Below are 14,867 nucleotides of genomic sequence, written 5' to 3' on the forward strand. Positions count from 1 at the left end.
TAACTAGAAGTCAGCAAAGAGAACTTTTCCGGCCTCCAGAGGACCTCCAAGGGGATCGTGAAGGCTGTTTTTGCCCTCCACTGGCTCCCAGAAAGGCTCTGGAGCTTGGCGAGAGTAAAGAACAGGCCTTCCCCGCCTCCTCCAGAGGCTGAAAGCAGCCTGTTTCCCCAGTAGGCCCAAAATGTCCACAAATCAGCTGGTGTGTGGGACCTGAGCTCATGTGCCTGCCAATATGACTCTGCGTGCCATTTGTTGGGAGAGTTTTGCGCATACGGAAAGTAACCCCACCAACTAACCACAGTTCACAACTATACCAAAGTGAAGTCTTGAATGAAAAACACGGCAGCAGGCTTTCTTGTAAAAATACATTTTACTTTTCTTCTTAGCAAAAGATTCGCCCACGTTTCTCCAACACTCTGTGGCCTGCACTGGCTGCCGATCAGTTTCTGGTCACAATTCAAAGTGTTGGTAATGACCTTTAAAGCCCTAAATACCTCCGGAACTGCCTTCTACCGCAAGAATCCCAGCGGCCAATAAGGTCCACAGACTGGGCCTTCTCCAGGTCCCGTCGACCGAACAATGTCATTTGGCGGGCCCCATGGGAAAAGCCTTCTCTGTGGTGGCCCCGGCCCTTTGGAATCAACTTCCCCCGGAGATTAGAACGGCCCCCACCCTCCTTGTCTTTCGCAAGTTACTTAAGACCCACCTATATCGCCAGGCATGGGGGAACTAAGACATCTCCCCCAGGCTTATTATATTTCATGTTTGATGTGTATGTGCTGTATGGTTTTTAATTGTTGAGGTTTTTATATATTTTATTATTAGATTTGTTCCATTGTTATACTGTTTTTATTACTGTTGTAAGCCGCCCCGAGTCTTTGGAGAGGGGTGGCATACAAATCTAATAAATTATTATTATTATTATTATTATTATTATTATTATTATTATTATTATTATTATTATTCTCTATCACCTTTAGGTTTAACCACTATAAGAAACCACCCACAACACAATTACTGTTACATCCATCACAGCAACCACCCACAAAGCACTCACCATTAACCACAATTCACTAACCTCTAAACCGCTAAGCACAAACCACACCCATGCAAGGGTGCTATGCCCTTTATATAGATTACAGCCAATCAGGTTGCAGCACAGTTAACAAACCCATGATTACATACTGTTTACGGCTTACACCAGCCTTTCCTGTGGTTACAGACCATTTTCTTGCATTGTAATATTACTTCAAGAAATAAACTTATTTCTGACACCACTTGTACTGTGCGCGCCATAGGTTCTCCATCACTGCCCTTATCTGTCCTGGTCCCTTTGCTTTTTTTGCTGCCCAGGCGCAAGACCTTGCTTTTCTCTACCTTAACTTTCATGCTGTTGGATAGGTGCCCATTGTCCGAGGTCCATCAAGGTCTCTCTTTGTCCCCTGATGTTGCCTGTGCAGGTTCACAGTCCAGACGCTGAGGGTCCTGATACTCCGAGACCACAACTATAAGGTGCTGGTAGCCATGGAGAAGTACATGTGCTGGAACCTTCTCTCCAGCAAAGAGGAACATCTGACTGGCGTGGTCCTCCTCGCTCGGTAAGCAGATGCTCCTGACTTCTTGATCCTAAGGAAACCTTTGGTCCTGTTAGCATTCCACACTGGGCTTATAACCAGTGTTAGAACCATAAACTTAGAAAGAGAGAACATGTGGCAGTGGTGGTTGTTCAGCCAATAGAACACACTAATATAAGGAAGAGTATAAATATTATTTACAACAGGGGTTCCCAAACTTGGCAACTTGAAGACTTGTGGACTTCAACTCCAAGAATTCTCCAGCTAGCTGTGATGGCTGGAGAATTCTGGGAGTTGAAGTCCACAAGTCTTCAAGTTGCCAAGTTTGAAGACCTCTGATTTACAATGTATACAATAGATTAATCAGTAAAGAGTCAACTACATACATATCCAAGTCAAGCAGTCATATACAAACTAGATACAGTAGTACCTCTACTTACGAACTTAATTCGTTCCGTGACCAGGTTCTTAAGTAGAAAAGTTTGTAAGAAGCAGCAATTTTTCCCATAGGAATCAATGTAAAATGAAATAAGGCGTGCGATTGGGGAAACCAAGGGAGGGTGGAGGCCCCGTTTCCTCCCAGGAGATTCCTAGAGAGGCCCCACGGAGGCTTCTCCCTGCCTTTTCTGGCCCTTTTTCCTCCCAGCAGATTCCTAGAAAGGCCCCACGGAGACTTCTCTCCACTTTTTCCGTCTCTGTTTCCTCCCAGGAGATTCCTAGAGAGGCCCCACAGAGGCTTCTCCCTGCCTTTTCCGGTTACAGTTTCGGCGACTCGGGTTTGTATGCGGAAAATGGTTCTTTAAAAGAGGCAAAATTATCTTGAACACCCGGTTCTTATCTAGAAAGGTTCGTAAGTAGAGGCGTTCATAGGTAGAGGTACCACTGTATCAGAATATACAGTTCTATACATACAGCAGCTTACAAATAATATTCCCCTTCAGGACACACAGTTCCATATACAGTGATCCCTCTATTATCGCGAGGGTTCCGTTCCAAGACCCCTTGCGATAATCGATTTTTCGCGATGTAGGGTTGCGGAAGTAAAAACACCATCTGCGCATGCGCACCCTTTTTTTCTATGGCCGCGCATGCATAGATGGTGGAGTTTGCGTTCCCCGCCGCCCATGCAAAGGGGAAACCCGATTCGGCTCCTCGCTGCTGCTGCGCTACCGAGCAGATCAGCTGCTGGGCGGCCGAAGGAACCTTCCCTGGGTCTTCCCGGCCGCCCACGCAAAGGGGAAACCCCGGCTCCTCGCTGATGCCCCCGCTCGCCCGCCCGCCGCCCGCCAGCAAGAGGGGGAGAGATAGAGAAAGAGAGAGAGAGAGAAGGAAAGAAAGAGATGAGAGAGGGAGGAAGAGAGTGTGAGAGATGAAGAAGCAAGATAGAGAAAGAGAGAGATAAAGAAAGATGAGAAAGGAAGGAAGAGAGTGACGTCATCGGTGGAAAAATCGCGATATAGCGTTTCGCGAAGATCGAGATCGCGAAACTCGAGGGATCACTGTATATATATATATCATTTTACAATACTCCTCTCCTGCATAACGCACAGTTCTACATATTGTATTTTTTGGAGTATATGATGCATCTCTTTCCTCCCTAAAAGAAGCTGAAAACTCTGAATGTAGTTTTTTTTTCAAAGCTTTTCCCCCCAGCCCTAACTAGATGCTAATGATCTTCCCAGCTCTTACGTTGCAGGTTCTTTCATTGTTACTCTTTGCAAAGAACATTTTCCACGCCCTAAGTCTTTGTAGGGTTTTTTTTCATTGCTCCACTTGCTCCAAATGTTTCTTTCCAGCCCTCACCAGGTGCTAACAATCTTCCCAGCTCTCACTTTTTTGCAAGCTCTTTCATTGTTACTCTCTCTGAATAAGTTTTTTTTAAAAAGCCCTAACCAGGAAATAAAATAACGTGCTGAAGCTGACCAGACTAAGGACTCTAGCCAAGAATCTGGTAAGCAGATTCTTTTCCCTATTTTCCTCCCCAAAACTAAGGTGCGTCTTATACTCCGAAAAATATGGTAATACCATAAGTAGACCAATATTTAGCACACAGCAATATTTAGCACAGAGCAAGGAAGGTCACCCAGACAAAAACTAGAACAGATTGAGACCAGAGACTTAGCGTTAGCAAGAGCAAAAGAGAAATAGCAAGCAATAGCAAGACTAACTGCAGTAACCAACAACAACCAGAGAACCACACATCTGACTCCCTTTTATGGCTAATTGCATCCCTAGCCCTTAAAGCAACATTATGTTAATTCCTCCAAACATACTGTTCTGTCGGGCTCTCTGGTAGAATCCTCCCAAAAATTCACAGGTACAAATTGCAGACACACACACGTTTGAAAATTCAAAACAATGTTCTTTATAATGAAAATTCCCTTAACCTAAGCCCTCTTTTGGTATAGCCAAGAGACCTCGTCTCCAAACAAACTGGTAATTTGTACAAGTCCCTTATCAGTTCTGAGATACTTAGCTTGCAGCTGTGAGGCAATTCACAGTCCTTCTTCTTTCACAAAGTGAAACACACTTTGGTCTGGTTTAGTTTCCAAGCAGGGAAAAATCAGCACATAAAAGGTCGAAGTCAGTAAAGCAGTCACCAAACACAACGATCAGATAATCCTCCACAATGGCCAAACCCACAGGCTGCTCTTTATAGCAGCCTCACTAATGACCACAGCCCCACCCAACCACAGGTGGCCTCATTTTCTTTGATAATAATCTCTCAGTTGTTGTTGCCTATGCATCGCTCTCCACATGCGTGGCTGTATCATTAACTCTTGTTCTGAATCCAAGGAGGAGAGAGATAATTGATCTCCTTCTGAGCTGTCTGCCACACTCTCCTCCTCCTTGTCACTCATGTCTTCTTGGTCAGAGGAGCCTTCATCATCAGATTCCACCGGGGGCAAAACAGGCCTGCAGCATGTGGATGTCTCCCTCACATCCACAGTCCTTGGGGCAGGAGCTGGGCCAGAGCTAACCACAACACATAAATTGCTGGTTAGTTCATATATTGAGAAACCCAACAGGTAAAGTACATAGTTCACAGCCCAAAAGTCCAATGAAAGTAACCTCTCGGCGTTGTGGGGGTGGAACTCTGTCTCTCCAGAATCCTGGCCATCGACTCAAACCATCATTTGTTCGGGCTGCTGGCAGAAGTCATTCCACAGCTGAATGCACGGAGGGGGGAACGAGCTTTGACCGCCAAGGCGCTGTTTGTGGGAGTAAGTTGAGATGGGGTCTAGGCAGTGAAGGGCTTATTGTGTGGGTGCGGCTTGATGGTCATGTGATCAGGTGGGAGTAACTTGACGATCATGTGACTGGGGGCAGGGGGTGGCTTAAAGGTCATGTGACTGGCTTAAAGGTGGACAACTTGATATCACTCATGTCAAGGCTTAGGGTGCCTGGCCTCTCCTCTCCTGAAAGAGATACAAGATAGTTACTATTACTGAACATCCAAAATATACTATTTAATTCTGTGTATATATGTTATATGTGTACATATATGTTACCCTTAGACCGTCCACGGTTGACCTCTCCAGATTCCTAAGGAACTTGCATAAGTGCACTAGAGTGCCTTCCGACCTCTGTCCTATTGTCTCTCCTCTATCCCATATATCTTCTCTTCTATCCCTATATCTTTCTTCTATTCTCTCGTTGATTATTTTATCCTATACTCTCCTCTATTCTTTGTCTAATTCTATTCCCTCGAAAGTGTCCTCTATTACCTTCATTGTGTATTATTGTGTATTGGACAAAATGAAAAAATAAAAATAAATAAAACACAAGCACACAAAAATGTACATTACTGTATAAACTGTATGTGTGTGTATATATATATATACACTGTATGTGTGTGTATATATATACACACACACACGCACGCACACACACACACACGCACAGCTCTTCTAAAGTTATACACATTCAACCTCATTTACTGCGATAGGAAAAACAGACCCAGAAGGAAAGAAAAAAGAAAATCATTCAAATATTTTCTACCTGACTGTACTCGTGAGAGCCCATAACCGGCTGCAACTTACCTCCGCTACCTAATGTGCATGCAGGTCTGGTTAATCGGTGGGCAGGTGGGAAAGAGATATTAATAAGTATACATTTTTTCAGTTTCTATAACAGAGTAATCATTCGTCCCATGTTTTTATTTCATTTCTATTAATATTACGATTATTATTAATATTATTAAATCCTGCAAATGCTTAGAAGCTAAATCTCGCTCCGATGCCCGTATGCGCCCACTGGCGGCTTGGAGCTGTGGTTGCAGCTTCATTTTCACTACCAGAACGCCCTCCCCCCTCCCCGTTCATTTAGCCCCCCCCCCACTGGGCCAGGGGAGCAGGTACAACCCCCCGCCTGTGTCTCACGTTGGCCGCCTGGGAAGTTTCTTTGCAGCAAAGTTTCCCTGAGGGTCATCCCGAGGAAGAGAATCCTGGCCAGGTTGGAGCAGTGGCAGGAAGACCCCCACCCGATAGTCCGCTGGCTCAGCTTCCAAGGACTGGGAAACCTGGCGCTGCAGAAGCAGAAGGTAAATTGGAGTGGGGGGTCCTGACTGGGTGGGGGGAACACAACATGAGCATTGTTCGGACACTTCAGATCATGCAGAACGCAGCCGCGAGAGCCATCGTGGGCCTTCCAAGATTGGCCCACGTTTCTTCAACACTCCGTGGCCTGCAATGGCTGCCGATCAGTTTCCGGTCACAATTCAAAGTGTTGGTCAAAGTGTTGCCCTACATGGCATGGGACCAGATTACCTCCGGAACCGCCTGCTACCGCACAAATTCCAGCGACCGATAAGGTCCCACAGAGTTGGCCTTCTCTGGCTCCCATCGACTAAACAATGTCGTTTGGCGGGCCCCAGGGGAAGAGCCTTCTCTGTGGTGGCCCTGGCCCTCTGGAACCAACTCCCCCCGGAGATTAGAATTGCCCCCACCCTCCCTGTCTATCGTAAATTACTCAAGACTCATCGATACTCCCAGGCATGGGGGAGTTGAGATATTCCTTCCCCCTAGGCCATTACAAATTATGCCTGGTATGTTTGTGTGTATGTTTGGTTTTTATAAATAAGGGTTTTTAGCTGTTTTATTATTGGATTGTGACATGCTGTTTTTATCATTGTTGTTAGCCGCCCCGAGTCTACAGAGAGGGGTGGCATACAAATCCAATAAATTATTATTATTATTATTAATTATTATTATTATAAGAACATAAGAAAGTGTTGGTTATGACCTATAAAGCCCTTCATGGCACCGGACCAGAATATCTCCGGGACCGCCTTCTGCCGCACGAATCCCAGCGACCAGTTAGGTCCCACAGAGTTGGCCTTCTCCGGGTCCCGTCAACTAAACAATGTCGTTTGACGGGAGGGAAGAGCCTTCTCTGTGGCGGCCCCGACCCTTTGGAATCAACTCCCCCCAGATATCAGAGTTGCCCCCACCCTCCTAGCCTTTCGTAAGCTCCTTAAAACCCACCTCTGTCGTCAGGCATGGGGGAATTGACATGTTCCCTCCCCCTAGGCTTATAAAATTTATGTATGGTATGCTAGTGTGTATGATTGGTTTTAACTTGTGATGTTTTAAAATTAATTTAAATATTGGATTTGTTTACATTGTATGGCGATTGCTGTGAGCCGCCCCGAGTCTGCAGAGAGGGGCGGCATACAAATCTGATTAATAAATAAATAAATAAGAAGAGCCATGCTGAATCAGGCCAAAGCCCATCGAGCCCAATATTCTGTGGCCCCCCAATTGTCCATGGGGATCTTGAGCAGAAAGAGAAGGCAAGACCCTCCCTTTCCCTCAACACCCAACAAATGGGACCCAAGGGAACCCTGCCTGCCTCAACCAACATAGAGGAGGCACTTGGACATCCGTTTCAATAACCATCTATGATACACTTGGCATCCATGAATCTGTCTCATCCTGCCTTGAAGCTCTCCAGGCTGACAGCTGTCACGACCTCTTCTGGATGGGAATTCCATCAACCAACGACCTTCTGGGTGAAGAAATATTTGTCCTCACTTTCCTACCTATGAGTTTTAGGGAGGGCCCCTTCGTCCTAGTATTGTGTGAATTTTTCTCTATCCACCTTTTCTATCCCATGCAGGATTTTACACACTTCTATCAAGTCACCCCTTAAACGCCGTGTTTCAAGGCTGAAGAGACCAAGGTGTTGCAACCTGATTTCATAAGGGAGGGGGTCGAAGGTGCTTCCCAGGCCTTGAAAAAGCCCTTCATGGCATCAAACCAGAATATCTCCGGTCTGTCTTCTGCCACACGAATCCCAGCGACCAGTTAGGTCCCACAGAGTTGGCCTTCTCCGGGTCCCGTCGACTAAATAATGTCGTTTGGCGGGACCCAGGGAAAGAGCCTTCTCTGTGGCGGCCCCGACTCTCTGGAACCAACTCCCCCCAGATATCAGAGTTGCCCCCACCCTCCTTGCCTTTCGTATGCTCCTTAAAACCCACCTCTGTCATCAGGCATGGGGGAATTGAGATATTCCCTTCCCCCTAGGCTTATAAAATGTATGCATGGTATGTCTGTATGTATGATTGGTTTCTTAAATTGGGGTTTTTTACATTACTTTTAATATTAGATTTGTTCATACAGGTATTGTCTTTACTACTGTTGTTAGTCGCCCCGAGTCTTTGGAGAGGGGCGGCATACAAATCTAATAAATAAGTAAGTAAGTAAGTAAGTAAGTAAGTAAGTAAGTAAGTAAGTAAGTAAGTAAATAAAATAAAATAAAATAAAATAAAATAAAATAAAATAAAATAATAAAATAAAATAAAATAAAATAAAATAAAATAATAAAATAAAATAAAATAAAATAAAATAAAATAAAATAAAATAAATAAAATAAAATAAAATAAAATAAAATAAAATAAAATAAATAAAATAAAATAAAATAAATAAAATAAAATAAAATAAAATAATAAAATAATAAAATAAAATAAAATAAATAAAATAAAATAAAAAATAATAAAAATAAAAATAAAAATAATAAAAATAAAAATAAAAAAAATATAAAAAAATAATAAAAATAAAAATAAAAATAAAAATAAAAATAAAAATAAAAATAAAAATAAAAATAAAAATAAAAATAAAAATAAAAATAAAAATAAAAATAAAAATAAAAATAAAAATAAAAATAAAAATAAAAATAAAAATAAATAAAAATAAAAATAAAAATAAAAATAAAAAAAATAAATAAATAAATAGGTGTTCCCTTGAGGAGCTAAATCCCCAGGCGGCAGTTGATTCCCAGGTTCTCCGGAACCAGGGAGCAGGATCCTTCTACCTTGATACCGGCGCACTGCGTGCGCTTCGACATGCTTTCCCTCGCTCCTTCTCCTTGCAGCTGTGCTCCCTGGAAAGGCTGGTCTCCAGAATGCTGAAAGGTCTGAAAGAGACTCACCAGAAGACGGTGACGGATATCTTGGAACTTCTGCCGAACATCCTGAACCAGCACAGGTGGCGGCTTTCCATGGGCTCCCTCTACATCCTCATCGCGAAGAAACTCCAGCCCCTCCTGAAGGACGTAAGGCAAGAGGGAGGACGGAGCGGGCAGCTGGAGGGGAAAATCCTATTTATTTCTGGGGAGACCTGCTCTGGCGCTCTAGGATTTAGCGGATGAAATCCTTGGTTGCACAGACAGAAGCATAGAATGAAAATCACACAAAGTACTTCAGATCGTGCAGAATGCAGCTGCGAGAGCTATCATGAGCTTTCCTAAATATGCCCATGTTACACCAACACTCCGCAGTCTGCATTGGTTGCCGATCAATTTCCGGTCACAATTCAAAGTGTTGGTAATGACCTATAAAGCCCTTCATGGCACCGGACCAGATTATCTCAGGGACCGCCTTCTGCCGCACGAATCCCAGCGACCGGTTAGGTCCTACAGAGTGGGTCTTCTCCGGGTCCCGTCAACTAAACAATGTCATCTGGTGGGACCCAGGAGAAGAGCCTTCTCTGTGGCAGCCCCGACCCTCTGAAACCAGCTCCCCCCAGATATCAGAGTTGCCCCCACCCTCCTTGCCTTTCGCAAGCTCTTAAAACCCACCTCTGTTGTCAGGCATGGGGGAATTGAAATTTTCCCTTCCCCCTAGGCTTATAGAATTTATACATGGTATGCTTGTATGTATGATTGGTTCTTTAAATTGGGGTTTTTAAGATTATTTTTAATATTAGATTTGTTCACATTGTCTTTTTTATTGTTGTTAGCCGCCCCGACTCTTCGGACAGGGGCGGCATACAAATCTAATAAATACAAAATACAAATAGTTAAAGCCTAAGTAAGGCCAGTATCGGGTTCCTACTGCTCTGGTCAAGCTGAAGCGATTCCAAAAACTCTCTTTTCAAGGCTTTGATTTTCAAACTAGTAAACCTTTATTTTCTCTTCTTACACTGGGAAGATCCTCACGGTTACAATGCTGCTATGCTAAGGCACATTTCCAAATCTCACGAGCTGAGTTTGCAAAGCCATAAATCCTTTCTAATGAGCAGAGGAAAGACTCCTTGCTAGCGGCTTATCTCTGAGTCATTTCAAGTCTAAATTTGCACAGCTTATCATAACTACACCAAAAGCTTACTTCTCAGAAGCCATGAAAGCGGCCATATTTCAACACGCAGTTTGCACAAAAGGGGCTTCGTTTCAGGATATGATGCATTGATTAATTTACACAGTTCAAAATTGCAGATTCAAAACCTTTTCCCAAACACCTCCTCCGTTCTTTTTGCGAATCTCCAAAATCTCAGGTTCACCCCCACTCTTGAAGATGAACTGCTTTCCATGCTAACCTCTAATTCATTTTCACCTCCGCCCTCATCTCACTGTTCTCCGACAACTCTCTTAAATCAGGGTACATTAAAGCTTCTGTCTCTTCGACCTCCTCCGAATCGGACACTTCCTGAGGCTGATAGGAAATACTCACAACACCTACTGTTGTGGTTGACTTCAGGCCAGCTCCTGTGGCTGTTGATTTTGATGAAGAGCAGTGGGAGCCGTCTGTTTGCAGAAGACCAGTCTGGCTGCAGGACGAGTCAGACAGTGAACCTGAAGCAGAGACAGGGAGTGATGGGGAGCAGGAAGGGACAGCAGAGACAGAGAGGGGAATGGATTCAGTCAGCCTTCCAGCCAGAGGTTCCTCGGAATCAGAAGGGGAAGAATTAATGAGTAACCCTATTCTGAATTCTTGGGTACGGAGAATGTTGGGAAGGCAAGAGTTTCTACCCGAGTGTAGAAACAAATTATAGGACACAGCTGATAAGACTTAATGATGCTGCTGCAACTTTGAAAAAAAGGAAGGGTTGGAGTGATCTCTGTGGGAGTTTATCATTTGAGTTTTGGAGAGAGACATTGATGCATCGTGATTTCATTTTGGTTTTTGGATTCCTGTGAACTTTCTGACACTCAAGCCTGAAACTACTATGTGGATTTGAGTGATTTAGATTAGATTAGATTTATATGCTGCCCCTCTCCGCAAACTCGGGGCGGCTCACAACAATAATAAAAAACAGCACAGTACATAATACCAAATTCAATGCCCACCAATCTAATTACAATTTAAAATTAGTAATCTCATAAAAACAGTATATATAAAAAACAGGCAGAGTGAGTAACTCTGACCTTCTGGACTAATAACTCAGCATTGCTTTTGCATTCACTGAAGCATACAGCCCTCTGTATATAAAGGAAACATTTTTGTTTTATTGTTGCAAGTTTGTGTGTTTGAGTTATTACTTTGCTCTTGGGTGGCTCGAGGCCGGGCAGAACACCTACTGGAATGGGGGAGGGGTGGGGGATCATCGTACCAGTAGCGGAAATGGAGCTGTGCACACGACTCCAGGTGACCGGCGTGCAGGTATGCACGACAGAGCAAGATTTGGCTTCTGCGCACGCGCAGGAAGCAAAATCCCGCAAGAGGATGCGCGCAAGAGAGATTTCAGCGATGTTCGGCCATTCTTTTGCTTCCGTGCATTTTTGCTACCCCACTGTGCCCCTCCCGCACCTGGGCAGCAGCCCATCCCTGCACCCAGTGCTAACATAGGGGCATGTGAGAGAAGGTAGCCTTCTGCCCGCCCCATCCTCCTCCTCCTCCTCTTTCTCCTCTTTCCGTCCAGGAGCAAGAGCCAGCGCATTCTCTGGCCGTCCGTCTGTTTGGAGAGTTGCTGCATTGGATGAACATCCTGCATAAAGCTCAGATGATGGAGCGAATCCTGACACACTTGGTGCCCTTCATCCTCCACCTGTACGATCCCAGCCAGAAAGTGGTCGAGGTAAGAGCCTCCTCGCAGGGGAGGTTTCCGAAGGGACCGCCGGAAACTCACTGGGGTGAAATAGTGGGTTGCTACTACAAGTGTCCAATCACACTTGACCAATAAAATTCTATTCTATTCTATTCTATTCTATTCTATTCTATTCTACTCTACTCTACTCTACTCTACTCTACTCTACTTTACTCTACTCTACTCTATTCTATTCTATTCTATTCTATTCTACTGGTACGGATAAGGACATCGCACCAGTAACAAAAGTTGAGCACGCACACAGATTCACTTCTCCTGCACGTATGCGCACACATCCCAACGAGGTTTTGCTTCTGCGCATGAGCAAAAAGCAAACACCTCAAGAGGGGGATGTGTGCATGAGATTTCGGTGGTTTTTTGCTTCGGCGCATGCGCGGAAGCAAAAAATATCGCTGAAATCTCGAACGTGGCTGCGTCCTCTCATGAGACTTTGCTTCCTGCCTGTGCATGCGTGCATCTCAGTGAGATTTTGCTTCTCCACATGCGTGGGAAGCTAAATCTTGTGAGGGGACGCAGGCGTGTGCGAGATTTCGGCAATTTTTTTTTGCTTCTGCGAATGCGCCAAAGCAAAAGAATTGCCAAAATCACAAAGGGACATGTGCGTGAGTTTTCTGCAATTTTTGCTTTGGCGCATGCGTGGAAGCAAAAACATCGCCAAAATCTTGCACACATGCGCGCCCCCTTGGGATATTTTTCTGGTACTGACAAATCTAACGGCCCCAGGCCTGTCGGAAAAGCCAGGTCTTAACAGCTGGTAGGGTGGGAGTGGGTGCGGATCTCAGGAGGTTGTTTGAAGAGCGGAGAAGGGTTCAAAGATGGACAAGGACCACGTAGGAATGGATGGATGAATTCACGTTATTATTTTCCTGCCAACTCTCCTATAATGAATGTTGTCTCTATGCTACTTCAGCTGTGTACATGTGCGGTTTTACATGACGTGGTAACTTGTATGCAATGAACTGAATATCAATGACAATGTTTCAGGTACAAAGACAAAACTTTAGGGAGTAACTTTAGGGAGCCTTGGCAGCAGGTAAAGAATGTGTTTTGATAAGTAAGTAAGTAAGTAAGTAAGTAAGTAAGTAAGTAAGTAAGTAAGTAAATAAAATAAAAAAATAAAATAAAATAAAATAAAATAAAATAAAATAAAATAAAATAAAATAAAATAAAATAAAATAAAATAAAATAAAATAAAATAAAATAAAATAAAATAAAATAAAATAAAATAAAATAAAATAAAATAAAATATCTTTCCACGATTGGAAGAGCTGGACTAAACTTATGCTAACTTATGATAACAGAATGATGTGAACTGAGCATCCTTTTGTGGCTTTGTGTCATATCTGGGCTTGCCCAACCATATGACCTTTGACTTACAAAGGAATATATTGCTTGTTGTTGGTTGCAGAGCATTGGAGCCGCCACAGAGAAGGCCCTTCCCCGCAGCCCCATCAACCGACATTGTTTGGTGGACCATAATGGCCATGAACGCCCAGCAAGTGGGCACAGATCCCCTTGCTAAAATTTTTGGAGCCTACCCCTGCTTAAGACCCTGGCCTTGCTCTCCAAGATCGTGGGGGCCACTTGGGATGGGGTGTGCTTCCCTTGGATCTACCGTTGCAACCGGTATGCTCCTGATGGCATGTGCGAGCGTGCGCGGGCGTCTGGCACAGGCGCATGCCTGGCAAGAGATTCAGCTTCTGTGCATATGTGCAGAAGCCAAATCTTGCGTGAGGATGCTCACGTGCACGAGATTTCAGCAATTTCCGCCGATTTCTTTGTTTCTGCCCATGCTCAGAAGCAAAAAAAGGCCCGAAAATTGCATAAATCTCATGCATGTGTGCATCCTTGCATGAGGTTCCACTTGCTGTGTACGTGCAGCAGCCAAATCTCGCACAGGGGTGTGTCGGGAGTGCACAGCTGTGCATGCATCACCATTTTTACTAACTAATCGGCAATCTCAATCGTACCAGCTGTGGCCCATTACTGCTTGGATTGCCCACAGATGTGGTGCCGCTTTAACCACACATGTGGAAGAGCCGAAGGGGAACGGCTTGCAAGAAGAGCCGGGGTGGCGCAGCAGGTAGAGTGCAGTACTGCAGGCTGCTAAAGCTAACTGTAGATTTGCAGGTCAGCAGTTCAAATCCCACCACCGGCTCAAGGTTGACTCAGCCTTCCCTCCTTCCGAGGTGGGTCAAATGAGGACCCGGATAGTGGGGGAAATAGGCTGGCTCTGTTATAAAAAGTGACATTGCTAACATGTTGTAATCTGCCCTAAGGAGAAGGGCGGCATAAAAATCGAATAAATAAAATAAATAGAAATTAAAAATAAATAAGAACCCAGAAGCGCATCTCTGTTGCACAACTAGCTTGAGAACCCTCCTTGTCTCTCTTTGTCCCCGACACAGACCTACAAGTGGACTTTGGCCCGATGCAGTAACTTCCTGGCCTGGAACGTCAGGGTGGAAATTTTGAGCTTGCACAATCATGACTGCCAGAAAGCCCTGGACAAAATCTGCAAGATCCTGGTAGGTGGGGGATGGACCCCCTTCTCCAAGGAACTCCCTCCCATTTTATTTATTTTATTTTATTTTATTTATTAGATTTGTATGCCGCCCCTCTCCGTAGACTCGAGGCGGCTCACAGCATACAATAAAACCATTCATAACAAATCTAATAAATTTTAAAAACATTTAAAACCCCCATTATTAAAGCAGACATACACACAAACATACCATACATAAATTGTATAGGCCCGGGGGGGGGGATGCCTCAATTCCCCCATGCCTGACGGCAGAGGTGAGTTTTAAAGAGTTTACGGAAGGCAAGGAGGGTGGGGGCAGTTCTAATCTCCAGGGAGAGCTGGTTCCAGAGAGTCGGGGCCACCACAGAGAAGGCTCTTTCCCTGGGACCCGCCAGACGACATTGTTTAGTTGACGGGATCCGGAGAAAGCCAACTCTGTGGGAC

General features: G+C 44.4%; 1 protein-coding gene across 1 annotated transcript in view; it reads left to right on the top strand.

Moving 5' to 3' along the window:
• LOC139166042 (maestro heat-like repeat-containing protein family member 6) overlaps positions 1-14,867 on the top strand; it is a 36,893-nt gene that overhangs the window by 13,549 nt on the left and 8,477 nt on the right. Inside the window, 6 exon segments of the mRNA XM_070749303.1 lie at positions 1,461-1,598; positions 4,684-4,798; positions 5,974-6,117; positions 8,949-9,128; positions 11,714-11,869; positions 14,308-14,427. Of these exon segments, the coding sequence (XP_070605404.1) occupies positions 1,461-1,598; positions 4,684-4,798; positions 5,974-6,117; positions 8,949-9,128; positions 11,714-11,869; positions 14,308-14,427 (853 nt within the window).

The sequence above is a fragment of the Erythrolamprus reginae genome, chromosome 3, assembly GCF_031021105.1.
Source record: "Erythrolamprus reginae isolate rEryReg1 chromosome 3, rEryReg1.hap1, whole genome shotgun sequence".
In the NCBI taxonomy this organism is placed as follows: domain Eukaryota; kingdom Metazoa; phylum Chordata; class Lepidosauria; order Squamata; family Dipsadidae; genus Erythrolamprus; species Erythrolamprus reginae.